Source organism: Martes martes (assembly GCF_963455335.1).
Source record: "Martes martes genome assembly, chromosome: 8".
Classification (NCBI taxonomy): Eukaryota; Metazoa; Chordata; class Mammalia; order Carnivora; family Mustelidae; genus Martes; species Martes martes.
This window is the reverse complement of record NC_137895.1, coordinates 91,640,936-91,656,183: the sequence shown is the minus strand read 5'-3', so window position 1 is coordinate 91,656,183 and position 15,248 is coordinate 91,640,936. Positions and strand designations below refer to the sequence as shown.

At 47.6% G+C, this 15,248-nt stretch overlaps 2 protein-coding genes across 3 annotated transcripts; one reads left to right on the top strand and one right to left on the bottom strand.

Annotated features, from left to right (window-relative positions):
- Window positions 1-503: 503 nt before the first annotated feature.
- On the bottom strand, window positions 504-6,344 carry CDK2 (cyclin dependent kinase 2). 2 transcript variants are annotated; one of them, XM_080810868.1, is made up of 8 exons: window positions 5,992-6,344; window positions 5,189-5,266; window positions 4,959-5,079; window positions 3,908-4,078; window positions 3,338-3,439; window positions 2,518-2,661; window positions 2,011-2,214; window positions 504-1,742 (listed from the first exon to the last, which is right to left on the bottom strand). In XM_080810868.1, the coding sequence occupies exons 1-8, from the start codon at window positions 6,105-6,107 to the stop codon at window positions 1,638-1,640; spliced, it is 1,041 nt and encodes a 346-aa protein (XP_080666994.1). In that variant the 5' UTR covers window positions 6,108-6,344; the 3' UTR covers window positions 504-1,637. The 2 variants fall into 2 exon arrangements, with proteins under 2 accessions (XP_080666994.1, XP_080666995.1); XM_080810869.1 differs by lacking the exon at window positions 2,518-2,661 and having other exon boundaries at window positions 506-1,742.
- Window positions 6,345-7,084: 740 nt separating this feature from the next.
- Window positions 7,085-15,174, top strand: PMEL (premelanosome protein). The gene is made up of 11 exons (XM_080810857.1): window positions 7,085-7,182; window positions 9,413-9,523; window positions 9,671-9,817; window positions 10,807-10,941; window positions 11,308-11,469; window positions 11,741-12,439; window positions 13,165-13,281; window positions 13,517-13,601; window positions 13,713-13,918; window positions 14,017-14,104; window positions 14,923-15,174. The coding sequence occupies exons 1-11, from the start codon at window positions 7,107-7,109 to the stop codon at window positions 15,065-15,067; spliced, it is 1,971 nt and encodes a 656-aa protein (XP_080666983.1). The 5' UTR covers window positions 7,085-7,106; the 3' UTR covers window positions 15,068-15,174.
- Window positions 15,175-15,248: the final 74 nt, after the last annotated feature.

Here is a 15,248-nt window from a genome sequence, read left to right as displayed (position 1 = left end):
AGTCGTATGTAAATGTGATTAAAGTATCTTTAGAAAACTGTGATGTACAACAAAGAAAAACGACGAGCTTACCGGGAAGTTCAGTGTTCAGGCGAATTCCCATGGAGCCCACTACCAACCGCGTTGCTGCTCCTAAAGCCTTCTTAAGTCTCTGAAATTCTGGAATTGCCACCTTGTATGTATATGTATGTAGTGTGTGTGTGTGTGTGTGTGTGTGTGTGTGTGTGTGTGTGTGTTTTCAGGGGATGATTCAGGTTTGTGGGGAAAGTGAAGTAGGTTTCTGTTTCCCCAGCAATAAAATGGGAGCAACAATTCCCATTTTGCCCACTTTCAGCACTATCCCAATTGCATAAAAGAGGCCAAACTGGGGTGAGGTGGGTAGCCCTGCACAGAGAGATTAGTGAAAGGGGAGCTCTGAGATCAGCTATCACATATACACATTCATATTCTCTCTCTCACATCATTCTTTCATAAATATGTAATTAAAGGAGGAAAGTGATAAACTATAAAACTAGGAACTTTTGTTTTTAATGATTACAAACTAAATTACAAATAACGTTAATAGCAAGAACACTTGAAGAGATGGGAGAAGAGAGACAAAATCATAAAAAGGAAAAAATACTCTTTTTTAAACATTTGCATTACAAAATCCCAAGGTGCGCATGGCAACAAATCCACCCATTCCCACTTAAAAAACTACTATAACCTGAATGAAATATAAATATAATTGTTCATCCTTCTTTTAAAGAAAAAAATTTTCCCAATGGCCTCATTCAGTCCCAGCCCTAAAAAAGTGTCAGCATTCTCAAAATGATGTCTCAACCCTAATTTCCACTCCTGTGGGGGTTGGCCTTCAGAGGAAGATGGGACCCAGGACATTAAGAACTAAGAATCTTAAAAGGAAGAGAAACATTCAGACAACTTTTCCTTGCCTCATAAGGCCACGGTAAAGCACAGTCCCTGTCCTAGAGCTTCCTAGACACCTCTTGCCCATAGGAGGGGCAGATAGGGGGACTAGGGGCAATCATTTCTACTGTAGTCCCATCAGGGCTACAGAGACTGGGAGTCTTGAGTCTCCTAGACTGTTAGGTGAGATGAAACACTAAAACTAGGGTATAAATTGGTTGGTCTATTTTTTTTTAACCTAATTCTTTAAAACAGGGCCCTCCCTATGTTTTTGTTTTGCTTGGTTTTCAAAAGTTCCAACTTAGGTCCTCTGCTATCAGTTAGTCTTACACAGTGGCCGCAGAAGGCTTGGTGTGTCTGTCATCCTAAACACAGGAAATAATAATTTCAGGGCTTTCAGAGATTGGGATGGCAAACCCTATGTGGGGGGCGGGGGGAGAGAAAGAGTCAGTCTTTTTTTTTTTTTTTTAAATACCAGCCCTCCTCAGCAATGACTAAGAGGAGGGGGAGAGGGTGGTGGAGGGACTTAAGTGCATCTAATACTGAAGCTTCCTTTCATTTTCACCTGTTTCTCCCCTCTACCCCTTATATCCCAAGTTGGCTGGCTAAGAAGGGGAGGTGGGTGTGAAGGCAGCCAGACCAGAACAGAGGGCAAATAGCCCAGGGCCAAGCCAAATGAGGGCCCTCTGGAGGAGAGGGTGAGACTTGGGGTAGGGGCTGGGGGAAAGACATCAGAGTCGAAGGTGGGGTACTGGCTTGGTCACATCCTGGAAGAAAGGGTGAGCCAGAGCTGCCTTTGCCGAAATCCGCTTGTTGGGGTCGTAGTGCAGCATTTGCTGGAGGAAGAGATGTATGCTGACTTCAGTGATGTGACAGTGGACTACATGGGCAGCAGGTGTTCCAAGAAATCAGGAAACCAGAATTCCTTTAACCCAATTCCCTCCTCCCTATATTTGAACAGGTGTGCCAATAGGGAGAGAGAGAAGCAGGGGCTAGGGAAATGCCAAGACCCAGGGTCCAGGGTCTCATCTTCCTTCATCCTGGAAAAAAACCTGCCCTAGGGGAGTAAATGAGAGGAAATAGGTGCCCATCCCCAACTCTCACCGATAGCAAGCTCCGTCCATCTTCATCCAAGGGAGGAACAACTTTGCTAAAATCTTGCCGGGCCCACTTGGGGAAACTTGGCTTATAATCAGGCATAGAAGTAACTCCTGGCCAAACCACTTCATCTGGGGTCCCCAGAGTCCGAAAGATCCGGAAAAGTTGGTCAATTTCAGAATCTCCAGGGAATAAGGCCCGGCGGGTCACCTGAAAATGGGGAAAGAGAAAAGGCCAAGACCCGCACTGACGTCAGTCAAAGCTGCTCCCTGTGCAATGGAGGTTCCCACAGGCAGTGGAAGGTCAGCAGGGCCCCATGACTCCCTCCCCAGGGCCTTTCATGGGGTCAGTCACACACAGCTTGAGACAATGAAGTCCCTTCATCTCTCTCCTCGCCCCCTCCTTCCTTCCCCCAACCATGCCTTTGCAGATCCCCAAGGCTGGGTGGGGCTGGGAGGGGGTGAATGTCTGGGGTGCCACTGACATGTAGCAAAGGGATCCCAAGCCACTCACGGGGTGTGGGGTAGACACTGCGGTCATCCCCCCTCCTTGTGATGCAGCCACTTCTAGATAGGAGCACAGCGGGCAGAGACTGTGTCTTCCATTTCTTCTGTGTTCCCCACAGCACCTAGCATGGTGCTGGGTACACACTAGGTGCTTAACAAATATTTTTTGATGAATTGAGAGAGGAATATGGGCAATTGTAAGGTAATGTACTGGGGGATAAATGCACATTTTATATACAGGCTACTGGTCTCTAAGCCCCCAGTTACAACCCAAATAAAGGACCATAAAACAAATTGCTGATTTGATTTGAAAATGCAGCCCACTCCACTGTTATATTAAAGGGGACAAAAGCTCCTATAAAAGGCTGGGCCTCGGGGATCCTTCATTCTGAAGAGCCAGAAGTCGAGGGGGACATGATTTAAGTTTGTAGTTTAAATAAACAGTATGGATAAGGTGAATACAGTTGGTTTCGCTGTATTCCTGGGACCTTACAATAAGGTCTACAGGCCAAATGAAGGAGGCACCGAATGGCAGGTACTCATTCTCCCAAATAAATGCAAACTAAAGCTAAAACAGCTACAGATTTAGCTCAGTTTGTTGATAAGAGATGTGTATTGAGTGCTAAGGCCATCTGAGGCTGTATCAACATTGTGGTTAACATCAGGGACAACAGTCCTGTCCTTTCCCCCCTCCCCGCCTTGGTGCTACTCTAGAGAAAGAAGTCCTATGATAACAGAAGGGCCACGGGTCTAGGCAGAGAAATAGTTCTGGTGTTCTTGAATATGGGGAAGAGTGAGCTGGGTGGAACTTGGGCTTGCCTCCGTACCATCTCAGCAAAGATGCAGCCCAGGCTCCAGATATCTACAGCTGTGGAGTAGTACTTGCAGCCCAGAAGGATTTCAGGTGCTCGGTACCACAGGGTCACCACCTGGGGACAAGAGCAGGAAGAGGAGGGGTGGTGCATGGGGCATGGTGATTCCCACATCTCAGCTCCTCAGTGTTACTCTGCTAACTCTCTTAACCTTCATCTTTCCCATATTTCTGACTTTCCCTCATTAAATGACTACATACAACTTCTTAGACCAGAGTTAGCCTCTCCCGTGACTCTGAGGACCATATTTTCTGAACCCACAATTTGCAACCCTCCTGGAAAACTTGAGACAAGTGGCCATAATTTTAATAGTGTGCCATCCAGCTTTCCTGGCTTGGTACCTATCAAAGCCCAGTTAGCCCCACAGTATGAACTCAGTGCATACTCTAAAACTTCTTGGGGTGCCAGAGATACTTTCCATCTAGTGGAGAGAGAAACTGCTGGCCAGATAGGTTTAGTAATTTTGTGAATGTCCTTGTTAACACCTCCCAGAAGTTCAGAGAAGAAATGCAGAGAGGGTCTCACCTCGTGGGTGTAAGTACGAACAGGGACTCCAAAGGCTCTGGCTAGTCCAAAGTCTGCTAGCTTGATGGCCCCCTCTGCATTGATAAGCAGATTCTGAGGTTTGAGGTCTCGGTGCAGAACCCGATGAGAATGGCAGAAGGCTAGGCCCTGGAGCAGCTGGAACAGATAGCTCTGACAAAGAAGAGAGAGAGGACTTTGTTTCTCTACCACAGTGAGCTATTAGGGTCTACTCTCTGACTGCAAAGCTTGACTACAGCCTTTTACTGTATTGGATTATAATGATATGTTTATAAACTGTATCTCCCCATGGAGTGAGAGGCCCTTCCAGTGAAGACAAGGACCAGGTCTTATTTAGTTTTGCATCTCTTTTCCATATCCTGTGCCTAGCACATTGAATGTGCTCAATGTGCATTGAATAAATGCTTGTTGATAGACAGAAAGTAGCTCAGGGAGTAAAGAACCCAGCCCTAGAACAGACAGCAATGATTCACTGACTATTTCTCCTACCAAACAAGTGGAAGGGCTTCTTGGAGGAATCTACCAAGTGCCCTCAAGTCCCATTTATCTGAGTTTCATCTGACTTTCCACCTATGCTACAAAGTTGACTCACTAGAGTTTCAACTTCTTTGATTCTCCTGACCAGCCCAGGGGTTAATAAGCATAATGAGCAGTGAAAGAGCCACAAAAGAAAGGTGTGTGTGTGTGTGTGTGTGTGTGTGTGTATAGGGGGATGAGGGCCGGGAAGGAAGCCAAGATTAAAAATCATCACTCTGTCTGGGGCGCCTGGGTGGCTCAGTGGGTTAAAACCTCTGCCTTCGGCTCAGGTCATGATCCCAGGGTCCTGGGATTGAGCCCTGCATCGGGTCTCTCTGTTCTGTGGGGAGCCTGCTTCCACCCCCCCCCCCCCCCGCCTCTCTGCCTACTTGTGATCTCTGTCTGTCAAATAAATAAATAACATCTTTAAAAAAAAAAATCATCACTCTGTCTGAATTGCCCCTTCAGTACCCACAAAACTTGACCATGTTGAGGAGGAGTTGATGAGAAGGATTACCTTGATGAGGGGAAGAGGAATGCCAGTCAAAGCAGAGGCATCCATAAATTTCTTCAGATCCTGATGCAGAAACTCAAAAACCAGGTAGAGTTTGTTTTCCGTGTGGATGACATCCAGCAGCCTAGGTAAGGGAGGTCCAGGAATGGAGGTGAGTTAGAGCAATACCCAGGCTACACAGACAGAACACATCCTCCTTCACTGTCAAGAGCACCTTCTAGGTGTATACTTACTTGACAATGTTAGGGTGGTTAAGCTCCTTAAGCAGAGAGATCTCTCGTATAGCAGTACTGGGTACACCCTCTGTCTCACTTGGAGAGGTTGAGAAAGCAGAGATAGGAATGTGGTTACAAATACTCCTTTCCCCCCAGCCCAGTCATTCTTTTCCTCCCAATGAGACACCACCCCAGCATCCCCTAGGAAAGTGAGAAAAGAGAAAGGGTGCTGTAGGAGTTAATTCATGGGTGGACAGGGAGTGGTTTTTGGATACGTTAAGGTCATTATTTCTTCTTTTCCCAGGAGTAGGTAAGTAAAGCCTTCTGGTGGAGGTGAAGAAGAGAGAAGGTAACAGGGAAAAAATAGGAATAGCAGCACCCAGCCTCCCTAGAGGGGCCAGTGAGGTTCAACTGCCATTCTTTTGAAAGAGGTAGAGAATTCTAAGATGAGGGTGGGGCTGGGGCAGTGAGGAGGGCTCTTCTTTCAGAAAGGTGCTCTTCACTGGTTCCCACAAAACCCAACTCTACGGAGAGTCCTGGACCCCATCTCTGAGGCCTCCTTCCTCTTTCTGAGTCTTTCTGACTGCACATTTGGGGGCATCACTCGGCTTTGGGGAGGAAGTTTCCCGTAGATTCTACAGTGCCCTATACTCTCCACAGGGAAACCCTTCACCGTCCTCCAACCCACCTCTCCACTTCAAAAGAAGTCCCTCCCTGCTACCTTCCGGTCCTTGGACTGCTACCCGCCTGTTGGGGTGGGGGCGGGGGGGCACTCAAGGAGCTCCCGAGTTAGAGGAGTCCCGGGTACAGAGGCCACTCACGTGTCCAGGCGGATTTTTTTAAGCGCCACCACTTCTCCCGTCACCTTGTTTTTGGCTTTGTACACAACTCCGTACGTGCCCTCTCCGATCTTTTCCACTTTTTGGAAGTTCTCCATGAAGCGCTAGCGCGTCGGGTCAGCCCGGCCCTGGAGCGGGGGCCTGGGAACCCTGCAAAAGGCGGGCCCCGGCTCTCGGGGAGTGGAGGAGGGGGAAACCGGCCCAGCTCTGCGGCCTTAGGTCGGGATGGAACGGAGTGTATCTCTCGCTCTTGTCAATTTGTCCAACTTGAAACAATGTTGCCGCCTCCCCTCCAGTTCCCTACCGCCACCAGAGGCCCCGCCCCTCCTTCCCGCGTTTCCCTAGCTCCGCCCCTAACCCTTCTTATTGGTTAACGTCAGAGCGGGGGGTGAGCCCAGCGCCCTAGCCGCCGCAAATGACCCCACCTCACGCAAGTTTAGTTCTGAGGCTACTTAACACAAGTTTCTGTCTCGGTGGGGAAGCTAAATGTCTTTTTCCAAGTACCTGATTTGAAGTCGAGTTTCTTACCTGTTTCTGAATCTGTAGGGATTTCCTGATCTCTAATTTGCCGTTTCACCAACCCTAGGGAAAATGTGTCTCGTCCTAAGATTAAATTCCACCTGGCCCACAAGATCTGTTTTAATAGCAGGAAGCTAGGAATTTCGTTGTATGGGTTTTCTGGGCCTCAAAGATGTTCGTCCCGCCTTTTTACCCACCTTATTCTGTCTCTGTGGTTTGGGATGCAGGACCTCTGTTTCTGAGAGGTTTCCTGGCTTGACTCAAAAACTAGATTGATTCACTAGCCTATGGTGAATTTTATGTGTGTCGGGTACATGTTACGTAGTTGACCTTCCACCAATTATTTCCGATTTCCCAGTCAAGAAGGGTGTGACCTAGTGAAACCAAAAACTGTCATTGAGTAGCGGATGTCCAGAGACCAGGATCCCTTGACAGTTCTGCCTTTCTCCGGTCCTCCTGCCCCTCCCAAGCTTCTCCTGGAGGGAGAGGAGGAAGGGCTATGCAAATGAGCACCCCTCTCCTATATAGGGGCTTGTCCCAGCCCCCCAGCGTCTTTCGTTGCTGGAAGAAAGAACAAGATGAGTCTGGTGCTGAGAAAATGCCTTCTCTTTATGGCTGTGATGAGTTCTCTTCTGGCTGTGGGGGCCACAGAAGGTGAGTGTGGGGTGTGTGGACATGAACAAGTGTGAATTTGTGGTTGCATACCTGCTCTGGTTTTTCCCCTCCTCATGGGAGATACCAGCAATATTTCAGGCTTCTCCTACCCATTTGATTTAGCTATGGCATGGGCATCTGAGCTTCCTCACTATGCGGAGATTTGGGACTGAGCTTGAAAGTAATCCCATCTGCTTGGAAGGGCAAAAGGACAGTGGGTCATTGTGGCCCTAATTCTGAGGCTCCCTGGACAATGAGCTGGAGCAGGGGCTTCAAAAGGGAATACATGGAAGACTTAGGGAATGACTCAGGCACTTGGGATAGGGTATTATAAGTGAGGACTAAAAGAATATGGCATTGGATAGAAAAGGTAAGGAGGTACCACCTCCCCTCTTTGGGATGGGATGGGTGAACACAGCTCATGCTTTTGTTCTAGGGCTGGAAGAGACAGGCAGAGGGGTCTCAGCTGAGCATCACATGAAAAGGCTCTGGGGGATTGGGGCCTCGTGACAGGAGCAAGGGGTGGGGGTGGTGGTGGTGAGAGGGTCTGGAATGTCCCGTGCTGCTCTAAGGAGGGAGGGTTGGGAGTGAAGAAAGAATGGGATATCTTATGATTCTCTTACTCTAGTGGTGGGATGCTCAATGTGATGATTCTAGACTCCCCCGCCCCCCCCCCCCCGCAGACTCAGCTAGGTTTCCAGTACACGTTAGAAATGGAGTGAAGATAGTTTCTTCTGTGCTAAAATATAGATATCATATCCCACTCTCCCCTTTGTCTCTCTAGATCCCTGGTCTCCAGACTTCTGGGAAGTTCTCCTTGATCTGACTTCCCTCTTCTATGCTGCAGTTTCAAGTCTTTTTCTTTACTATGTCCTTAATGTATTCTGGAAACATTCTGTTCATACCTGTCTACCTGAGCCTCTTAAAAGATTGTGCTTACTTTTTGGATACTGTTTTTTTCAATCATAAGAAGATATTTTTAGATATTCATGAAATTTTATATGAATTGGGTTCTATATTTTTGTCCATTGTGAAAGGACATTGTGCTTATTCAAGAAAATGTTCATATTTTTTACAGATATGTACTGAAATTGTAGAGTTAAAATAACAAGATGTCTGCAGTTTGCTTCTAAATATTTAGCCAACAAATAAACAAACAAAAACAACAAAGGACAGATAAAGTAAATGTGGCAAGATGTTGATAGTTGTTGTACCTGGGTGAGGCGTATATAGATCCTTTTTTCATATCATATGAGGGAGCTCAGATGCCCATGCCATCGCTAAATCAAATGGGTAGGAGAAGACTGAAATATGATCATATCAGATCATATCCTTTTTTCTCAGCCCTCTCTCTTGGTCAGTTATAATTTTGTCTGCTTGGTCCCCACTCCCAAATTCTGCCTGCCTCTGATCCATCCTCTACACTGTTTGCCATGGCGGTCCTTCTAAAACACAGAGCTGGTTATATTCAAAAAGCTTCTGAAGCGTAAATTTTATGCTATAGGAATTATGTCTCAATGAAACAAATACAATCTCCTGCTGTGGCCTACTCTATAGAATAAAGGCCAAATTCCTTTGCTTGGCACTCAGGGCCTTTACTTGTCTTCTTGGCCTCATCTCTTACAGTGTGTATCAACCACACGGGAAGTTTCTGTCATGCCTCCATGCATCCTCTTGTGCTGGTCCTTCTGCCCAGAGTGCTCTATCCCACAGGTCAACTCCTCGCTCCAGTGGTCTTTCCCAATCTGCCAGAGTGGAACCAATCTCTTTAGTCTGTTGTTTTGTTGCACTTTGTGCTTGTCTGTTATGGCTCATATTAAGCAGTGCCTTGAATTATTGGAATTGTATGGACATGTCTTGAATCCCTCCAGGGCCGTATCTTATTCATTTCTTAAGTCCTTTGTACCTAGCACAGTGAGTGGTACATGGTGGCTATTCAGTAATTTAAAATCCCCTGACAGGGGCGCCTGGGTGGCTCAGTGGGTTAAAGCCTCTGCCTTCGGCTCGGGTCATGATTCCAGAGTCCTGGGATGGAGCCCCACATCGGGCTCTCTGCTCAGCAGGGAGCCTGCTTCCTCCTCTCTCTCTCTGCCTGCCTCTCTGCCTACTTGTGATCTGTATTTGTCAAATAAATAAATAAAATCTTTAAAAAAATAAATAAAATAAAATAAAATCCCCTGACAAGGGACTGAGGGGTGATCCTAGGGCCTTCATGGTAACTTCTTTACAGGACCCAGAGACCAGGACTGGCTTGGTGTCCCAAGGCAGCTTACAACCAAAGCCTGGAACAGGCAGCTGTATCCAGAGTGGGCAGAAATGCAGAGGCCTGACTGCTGGAGAGGTGAGAAATTGGCAATTTCCAGGGAGGGCATGGGATGCGGAGAGGAGCAAGATATGGGTTGAATGGAGCTTGGGACGATGAGAAGGGGAAAGCTATAAGGGGAGGAAAAACCAAGGAGTCCCAGCTAATGCAGCTAGTCCTTCCCAGGTGGCCAGGTGTCCTTGAAGGTCAGTAATGATGGGCCTACACTGGTTGGGGCAAATGCCTCCTTCTCTATTGCCCTGCACTTCCCCGAAAGCCAAAAGGTGCTGCCAGATGGGCAGGTCGTCTGGGCCAACAACACCATCATCAATGGTGAGTACCTCTTTACTCCAGGCCCTTATTCCAAGGGCTCAGATTGGTTGGTGTCCCCCGTGAGCTCAAAGACTGTCCCCCTTTCCCTCTACTTTTTTTCTTTTAGCGAATATATAATATATATATATTTATATATAAATTATATAAATTATATAAATATATATATTATATATTATATATATTTATATATAAATTATATAAATTATATAAATATATATATTATATATTATATATAATATATATAATATATATACTTTTTTAGTGAATATATAATATATATAATATATAATATATATATACACTTTTTTAGCGAATATATAATATATATTATATATTATATATTATATATAATACATATAATATATAATATATATTATATATAATATATATTATATATTATATAATATTCATTGTAGAAAAAAATTTAAAAACACAGATAAAGCAAAAAAATATATATAGTATGCAAAATTGGGGACAAAAGGCCCAGTGGACCTAGAGTTTAGACAGACATAGATTTAAATTTATAAATAGTATGTTACCCTGGGCAAGTTACTTAACTGTTCTGTGCTTCCATTGCCTTCTCTGTACAATGGGAATACAAGGATACCCACCCTGAACGTTTGTTGTAAGGATTAAAATGTGATAATATATAAAGAATTGAGCATAATACCTGCCCTAGGCTAAGGTGAGGCCCAGTAAGTGTTAGCTGATGCTCTTATTGTTTTTATCCCACTAGCTAGGGCAAACCACTGTAAACATGTTGATATATGATATTCTAGTCTCTTTCCTCTGTCTGTTATTGAGTACATATGGATCTTTAATTCCAGTTTCCATTCTTTCCACTACCACCCCAAATGGGTGATAGCAAAGGGAACATACTATGTAGCTAAGGAGTATTCCCACAGCCCCCCTCTGGGGGCCCTGGTAGGGGTTTTGATGTATAGAAAGGAATGCCAGGTTTCAAGGATGACTCTGTATCTACCCTTCAGGGAGCCAGGTGTGGAGAGGACAGCCAGTGTATCCCCAGGTACCTGACGATGCCTGCATCTTCCCTGATGGGAGGGCCTGCCCATCTGGCCCTTGGTCTCAGACAAGAAGCTTTGTTTATGTCTGGAAGACCTGGGGTGAGTCATCCATACTTGGATTCACCTCTTCCTACCTGATCCCATTTCATTTTGCTCTGTGAGTTTCCCTAATCTTCATTGCCCCCATGGCTCTTTCCTCTTCTATAGCACCTAGCCCCCTCCAACTCTCTATACTATAATTGTTTCTGGGGGCCCTTCCCCAATTATTGTCCTATCCCATGGGGAGCCCCTTACCAGGATTCCTTTCCTGACCCTCATAGGACAACCTTCCAAATACTATCTGAAATAACCATACTTAATAGATTACTTGACCTTCCTTCTCTAATGTCCTGTCTCTAATCCTTCCCCTCCGTTGCCTTTGATCAGTACCTCCCCAACCCCTGCTTTTCTTTTCAAAAACCTCAGGCCAATACTGGCAAGTTCTGGGGGGCCCAGTGTCGGGACTGAGCATTGTGACAGGCAAGGCAATGCTGGGCACACATACCATGGAAGTGACTGTCTACCACCGCAGGGAGTCCCAGAGCTACGTGCCCCTTGCTCACTCCTGCTCAGCCTTCACCATTACGGGTAAGAATTCAGGAAGGGGCAGAGCTAGTTGCAAGGAGGTAAAAGATGGGGAGGCCTGGCCTGACTGGAAAGGAGAGAAGGGAAAGGGGAAAATGGAATGGGGAAAGGGGAAATGGTGTGTAACCTTAAAGGGGCAGAGCCAGGAAGATGTGGGCAGAAGAATGTGGGGCTTGGAGCCAGTGAAGGGCCAGTCAGCTTGAGTTGGAAGGTGTGGCTGTGAAAGAAGCTGTGGCCCAGGTCTGGTTGTCACCTTTTCTGGCTCCAATCCCAGACCAGGTGCCCTTCTCCGTGAGTGTGTCCCAGCTGCAGGCCTTGGATGGAGGGAACAAGCACTTCCTGAGAAATCATCCTTTGACCTTTGCCCTCCAGCTCCATGACCCCAGTGGTTATTTGTCCGGGGCCGACCTCTCCTACACCTGGGACTTTGGAGACCATACTGGGACCCTGATCTCTCGGGCCCTTGTGGTCACTCACACTTACCTAGAGTCCGGCCCAATCACTGCCCAGGTGGTGCTACAGGCTGCCATTCCTCTCACATCCTGTGGCTCCTCCCCAGTTCCAGTCACCACAGATGGGCACGTGCCAACTGCAGAGGCCCCTGGCACCACAGCTGGGCACGTGCCTACTGCAGAAGTCAGAAGTACTACACGTAGTCAGGTGCCAACCGTGGAGCCTTCCGGAACCACAGCTGTGCAGATGCCGACCATGGAGGTCACTACACTCGCACAGGTGTCAAGCACAGAGGGCACAGGTACTACAGCTGAGCAGGTGCCAAGCTCAGAGGTCACAGGTACCACACTTGCAGAGACTGTAGGTACAACCCGTGAAGGGTCAACTGCAGAGCCCTCTGGAACCACAGCTGCACAGGTAACAAAGAAAGAGTCGGTGGAGCCCACAGCTGGAGAGGTACCCACACCTGAGCCTGAGGGTCCAGATGCCAACCCCTTCGTGTCTACGGAAGGTATTACAGGTAAGAGGGCCAGTGTGAACGAGGTTCATTGGGGGTGGGGCATTTGTCTCTACTCTGAAGAGCTCAAAGACTTACCTAGGCCACAGATGATACCCAATCCTTTGCTCAGAAATGGAATCCCATCAGAGCTCCCACTAGTTTTAGGCCCTCAAGTCCCTCTTAGTAACATGGAATAGATCTGGAGTTCAGGAAACCAGGGTCTTCCCCTGGGCCATGGAGCGAGTACTTGCTGCTTCTCAGTCCCTGAGGAGAGCTATTCCCTGAGGAGAAGGCCAGGGAACACACCGTGGTCATTTACATAATAATTGGATCTCACTTTTCTGTGCAAGTATAAATGCATAATATTCTGTCTCAGATTCTGGCACCATTTCCCACCCCTGGATTCTATCCTAAAGCAGGTCAACCTGAAATTGTGGTAGGAACGCTGAAAAGGTAGGCGTGACAGGGTGGGACTTGTGTCGTGTCTAGCCAAGGACCCAGCACAATGTGGGGGGAGAGAAACATTTGGGATTTTTTAAAACTCCAACTCTACTCCTAACTGTGTGACTATAGGGTACCCATTCCTCCTTCTGGGCTCCAGTTTCCTTATCTGTAAAATGAGGTTTTCCAGGTCTTGTCTGATTCCAAGTCAGGATCCTCCAGCTCTGGGTCTACCTAGAAAAATGCCTGTGTGGCCTCTACTTCCAGATGAGTCCTTTGTCTCTTCTTCAATCCTCTCCTGACAGGTTTCCAGAGCCCCCTGCTGGATAATGCAGCTACCTTAATCCTGGCAAAGCGACAGACCCCCCTGGATTGTGTTCTGTATCGATATGGCTCCTTTTCTCTCACCCTGGACATTGTTCGTGAGTCTTGACCGCTTTGGGGGCTGGTGGAGGGAGGTGTGTACTGCCTAAGGCCGGCCAGTGGAAGCATACCTTGGAGGGAGTTACTCAGCGGGACAAGAACACTCAAATCCCCGGGTTTTTCTTTTGAAGGCAGGGATGGGATTGGGGAAGCAGGCCTAGGGTTTTCCTCTCTGTGGGCCTTTGGAGAGGCCTGGTAGAGGCATCCCAGACCTAAACTCTTGCAACTTTGCAGGGGGTATTGAGAGAGCTGAGATCCTGCAGGCTGTGCCATCCAGCGAAGGGGATGCATTTGAGTTGACAGTTTCTTGCCAAGGAGGGTGAGTGTCCCACTAGTTGTCCTGAGAACTCTTAGGTTGACTGTTGCATTGCTCTCTGGTGTCTAGTGCTCCTTCCCAGTTGCCCTAACTTAAGCTGGACACCTCTTGCAGGCTGCCCAAGGAAGCTTGCATGGACATCTCCTCACCAGGCTGCCGGCCCCCTGCCCAGCGGCTCTGTCAGCCTGTGCCACCCAGCCCCGCCTGCCAGCTGGTTTTACACCAAGTCCTGAAGGGTGGCTCAGGGACCTATTGCCTCAATGTGTCTTTGGCTGATGCCAACAGTCTGGCAATGGTCAGCACCCAGCTTGTAATGCCTGGTAGGTACCTGGACAAGAGTTAGGATGAAGAGGGGGAATGGGCAGAGGCTATGTGGCAGGGAGCAGACGCTAACCGAAGCCTGGGATTCTGCTCACAGGTCAAGAAGCAGGCCTTGGACAGGCTCCCCTGTTTGTGGGCATCTTGCTGGTGTTGATGGCTACGGTGCTTGTATCTCTGATATATAGGTGAGGGTCCCACTGTTTAGTTCACACCCCCTCATCCCTTATTACCACTACTCATTCTTCAAGAGGAGAAGAAACCACCACTTCTTTTGAAGAAGCATGGTATCCAAGGAAAGAGTCCAAACTTGGAAGTTAAATGGACCTGGGCTATAGTCTGGCTGGAGGGACCTTGGGAAAGTAGCTTAACATCTCTGAACCTCTAATAAGTAGGAAAACTAGTATCTGCCATAGGGGGCTGCTGTAAGGATTAGAGATAATGTGGGTAAAGCACGCAGCTCTGTAGCAGGAGTATAATAAGTGATGATACTGGTGACTATTGTTATTAATAATATCAAGAGTGGAGTAAACTGGGGTGCCTGGGTGGCTCAGTGGGTTAAGCCTCTGCCTTCAGCTCAGGTCATGATCTCAGGGTCCTGGGATCGAGCCCCGCATCAGGCTCTCTGCTCAGCAGGGAGCCTGCTTCCCCCTCTCTCTGCCTGCCTCTCTGCCTACTTGTGATCTCTCTGTCAAATAAATAAAAATCTTAAAAAAAAAAAAAAAAGAGTGGAGGAAATTGGGTGACCTGAGTCCTCTGCCCATATGTGAGAAGGGCAGATCCTCAGGCCTAGAATGCCAAGGTCCTCAAAGCCGGGAAGCTTGTAGGGTAAGAGGGGAATGGACAGAGGTTACCATAAAAACAAGACAAGATGAAACTTGTTGGTGAGAATGGGAGGGAGCTAGGATCAAGGTCAAGTAAGCCGGGGGCCTCTGTTTTGGAGAAGGACAGATAGGCTTCCCTTGTCCATTGCTAATCAGTTTCTGCCTTCTTCTCCCAATTTCAGGCGAAGACTTCTGAAGCAGGGCTCGGCTCTCCCTGTTCCCCAGCTGCCACATGGTAGCACCCATTGGCTGCGGCTGCCCCGGGTCTTCCGCTCTTGCCCCATTGGTGAGAACAGGCCCCTCCTCAGTGGGCAACAGCAGGTCTGAGTAGTCTCACGCAATGCTGTGATTTGCTGAGGGTGGACAGCCATGCCTATCTTTTCTCCAGTCTTCCCTTGGAGACTACCATTACTGAAATAAATACTCAGAACCTGATGCTGGTTTTTTTCTTGCTTCTGGGGCATCTATGTCATTTGAGGAGGGGAGGTATATGGGAAGGAGGTGTACC

Bases quoted from the DNA above. Each gene is read 5' to 3' on its own strand.
- CDK2 (XM_080810868.1), bottom strand. From the start codon at position 6,107: ATGGAGAACTTCCAAAAAGTGGAAAAGATCGGAGAGGGCACGTACGGA. The intron at 2,215-2,517 runs GTGAGTGGCTTG...CCCCATTTTCAG, and splicing joins CAGTGTCTACCCCACACCCC to GTGACCCGCCGGGCCTTATT. The intron at 1,743-2,010 runs GTGAGAGTTGGG...CTCTTCCTCCAG, and splicing joins ATGGACGGAGCTTGCTATCG to CAAATGCTGCACTACGACCC.
- PMEL (XM_080810857.1), top strand. From the start codon at position 7,107: ATGAGTCTGGTGCTGAGAAAATGCCTTCTCTTTATGGCTGTGATGAGT. The intron at 7,183-9,412 runs GTGAGTGTGGGG...ACTTCTTTACAG, and splicing joins GGCTGTGGGGGCCACAGAAG to GACCCAGAGACCAGGACTGG. The intron at 13,919-14,016 runs GTAGGTACCTGG...TTCTGCTCACAG, and splicing joins CACCCAGCTTGTAATGCCTG to GTCAAGAAGCAGGCCTTGGA.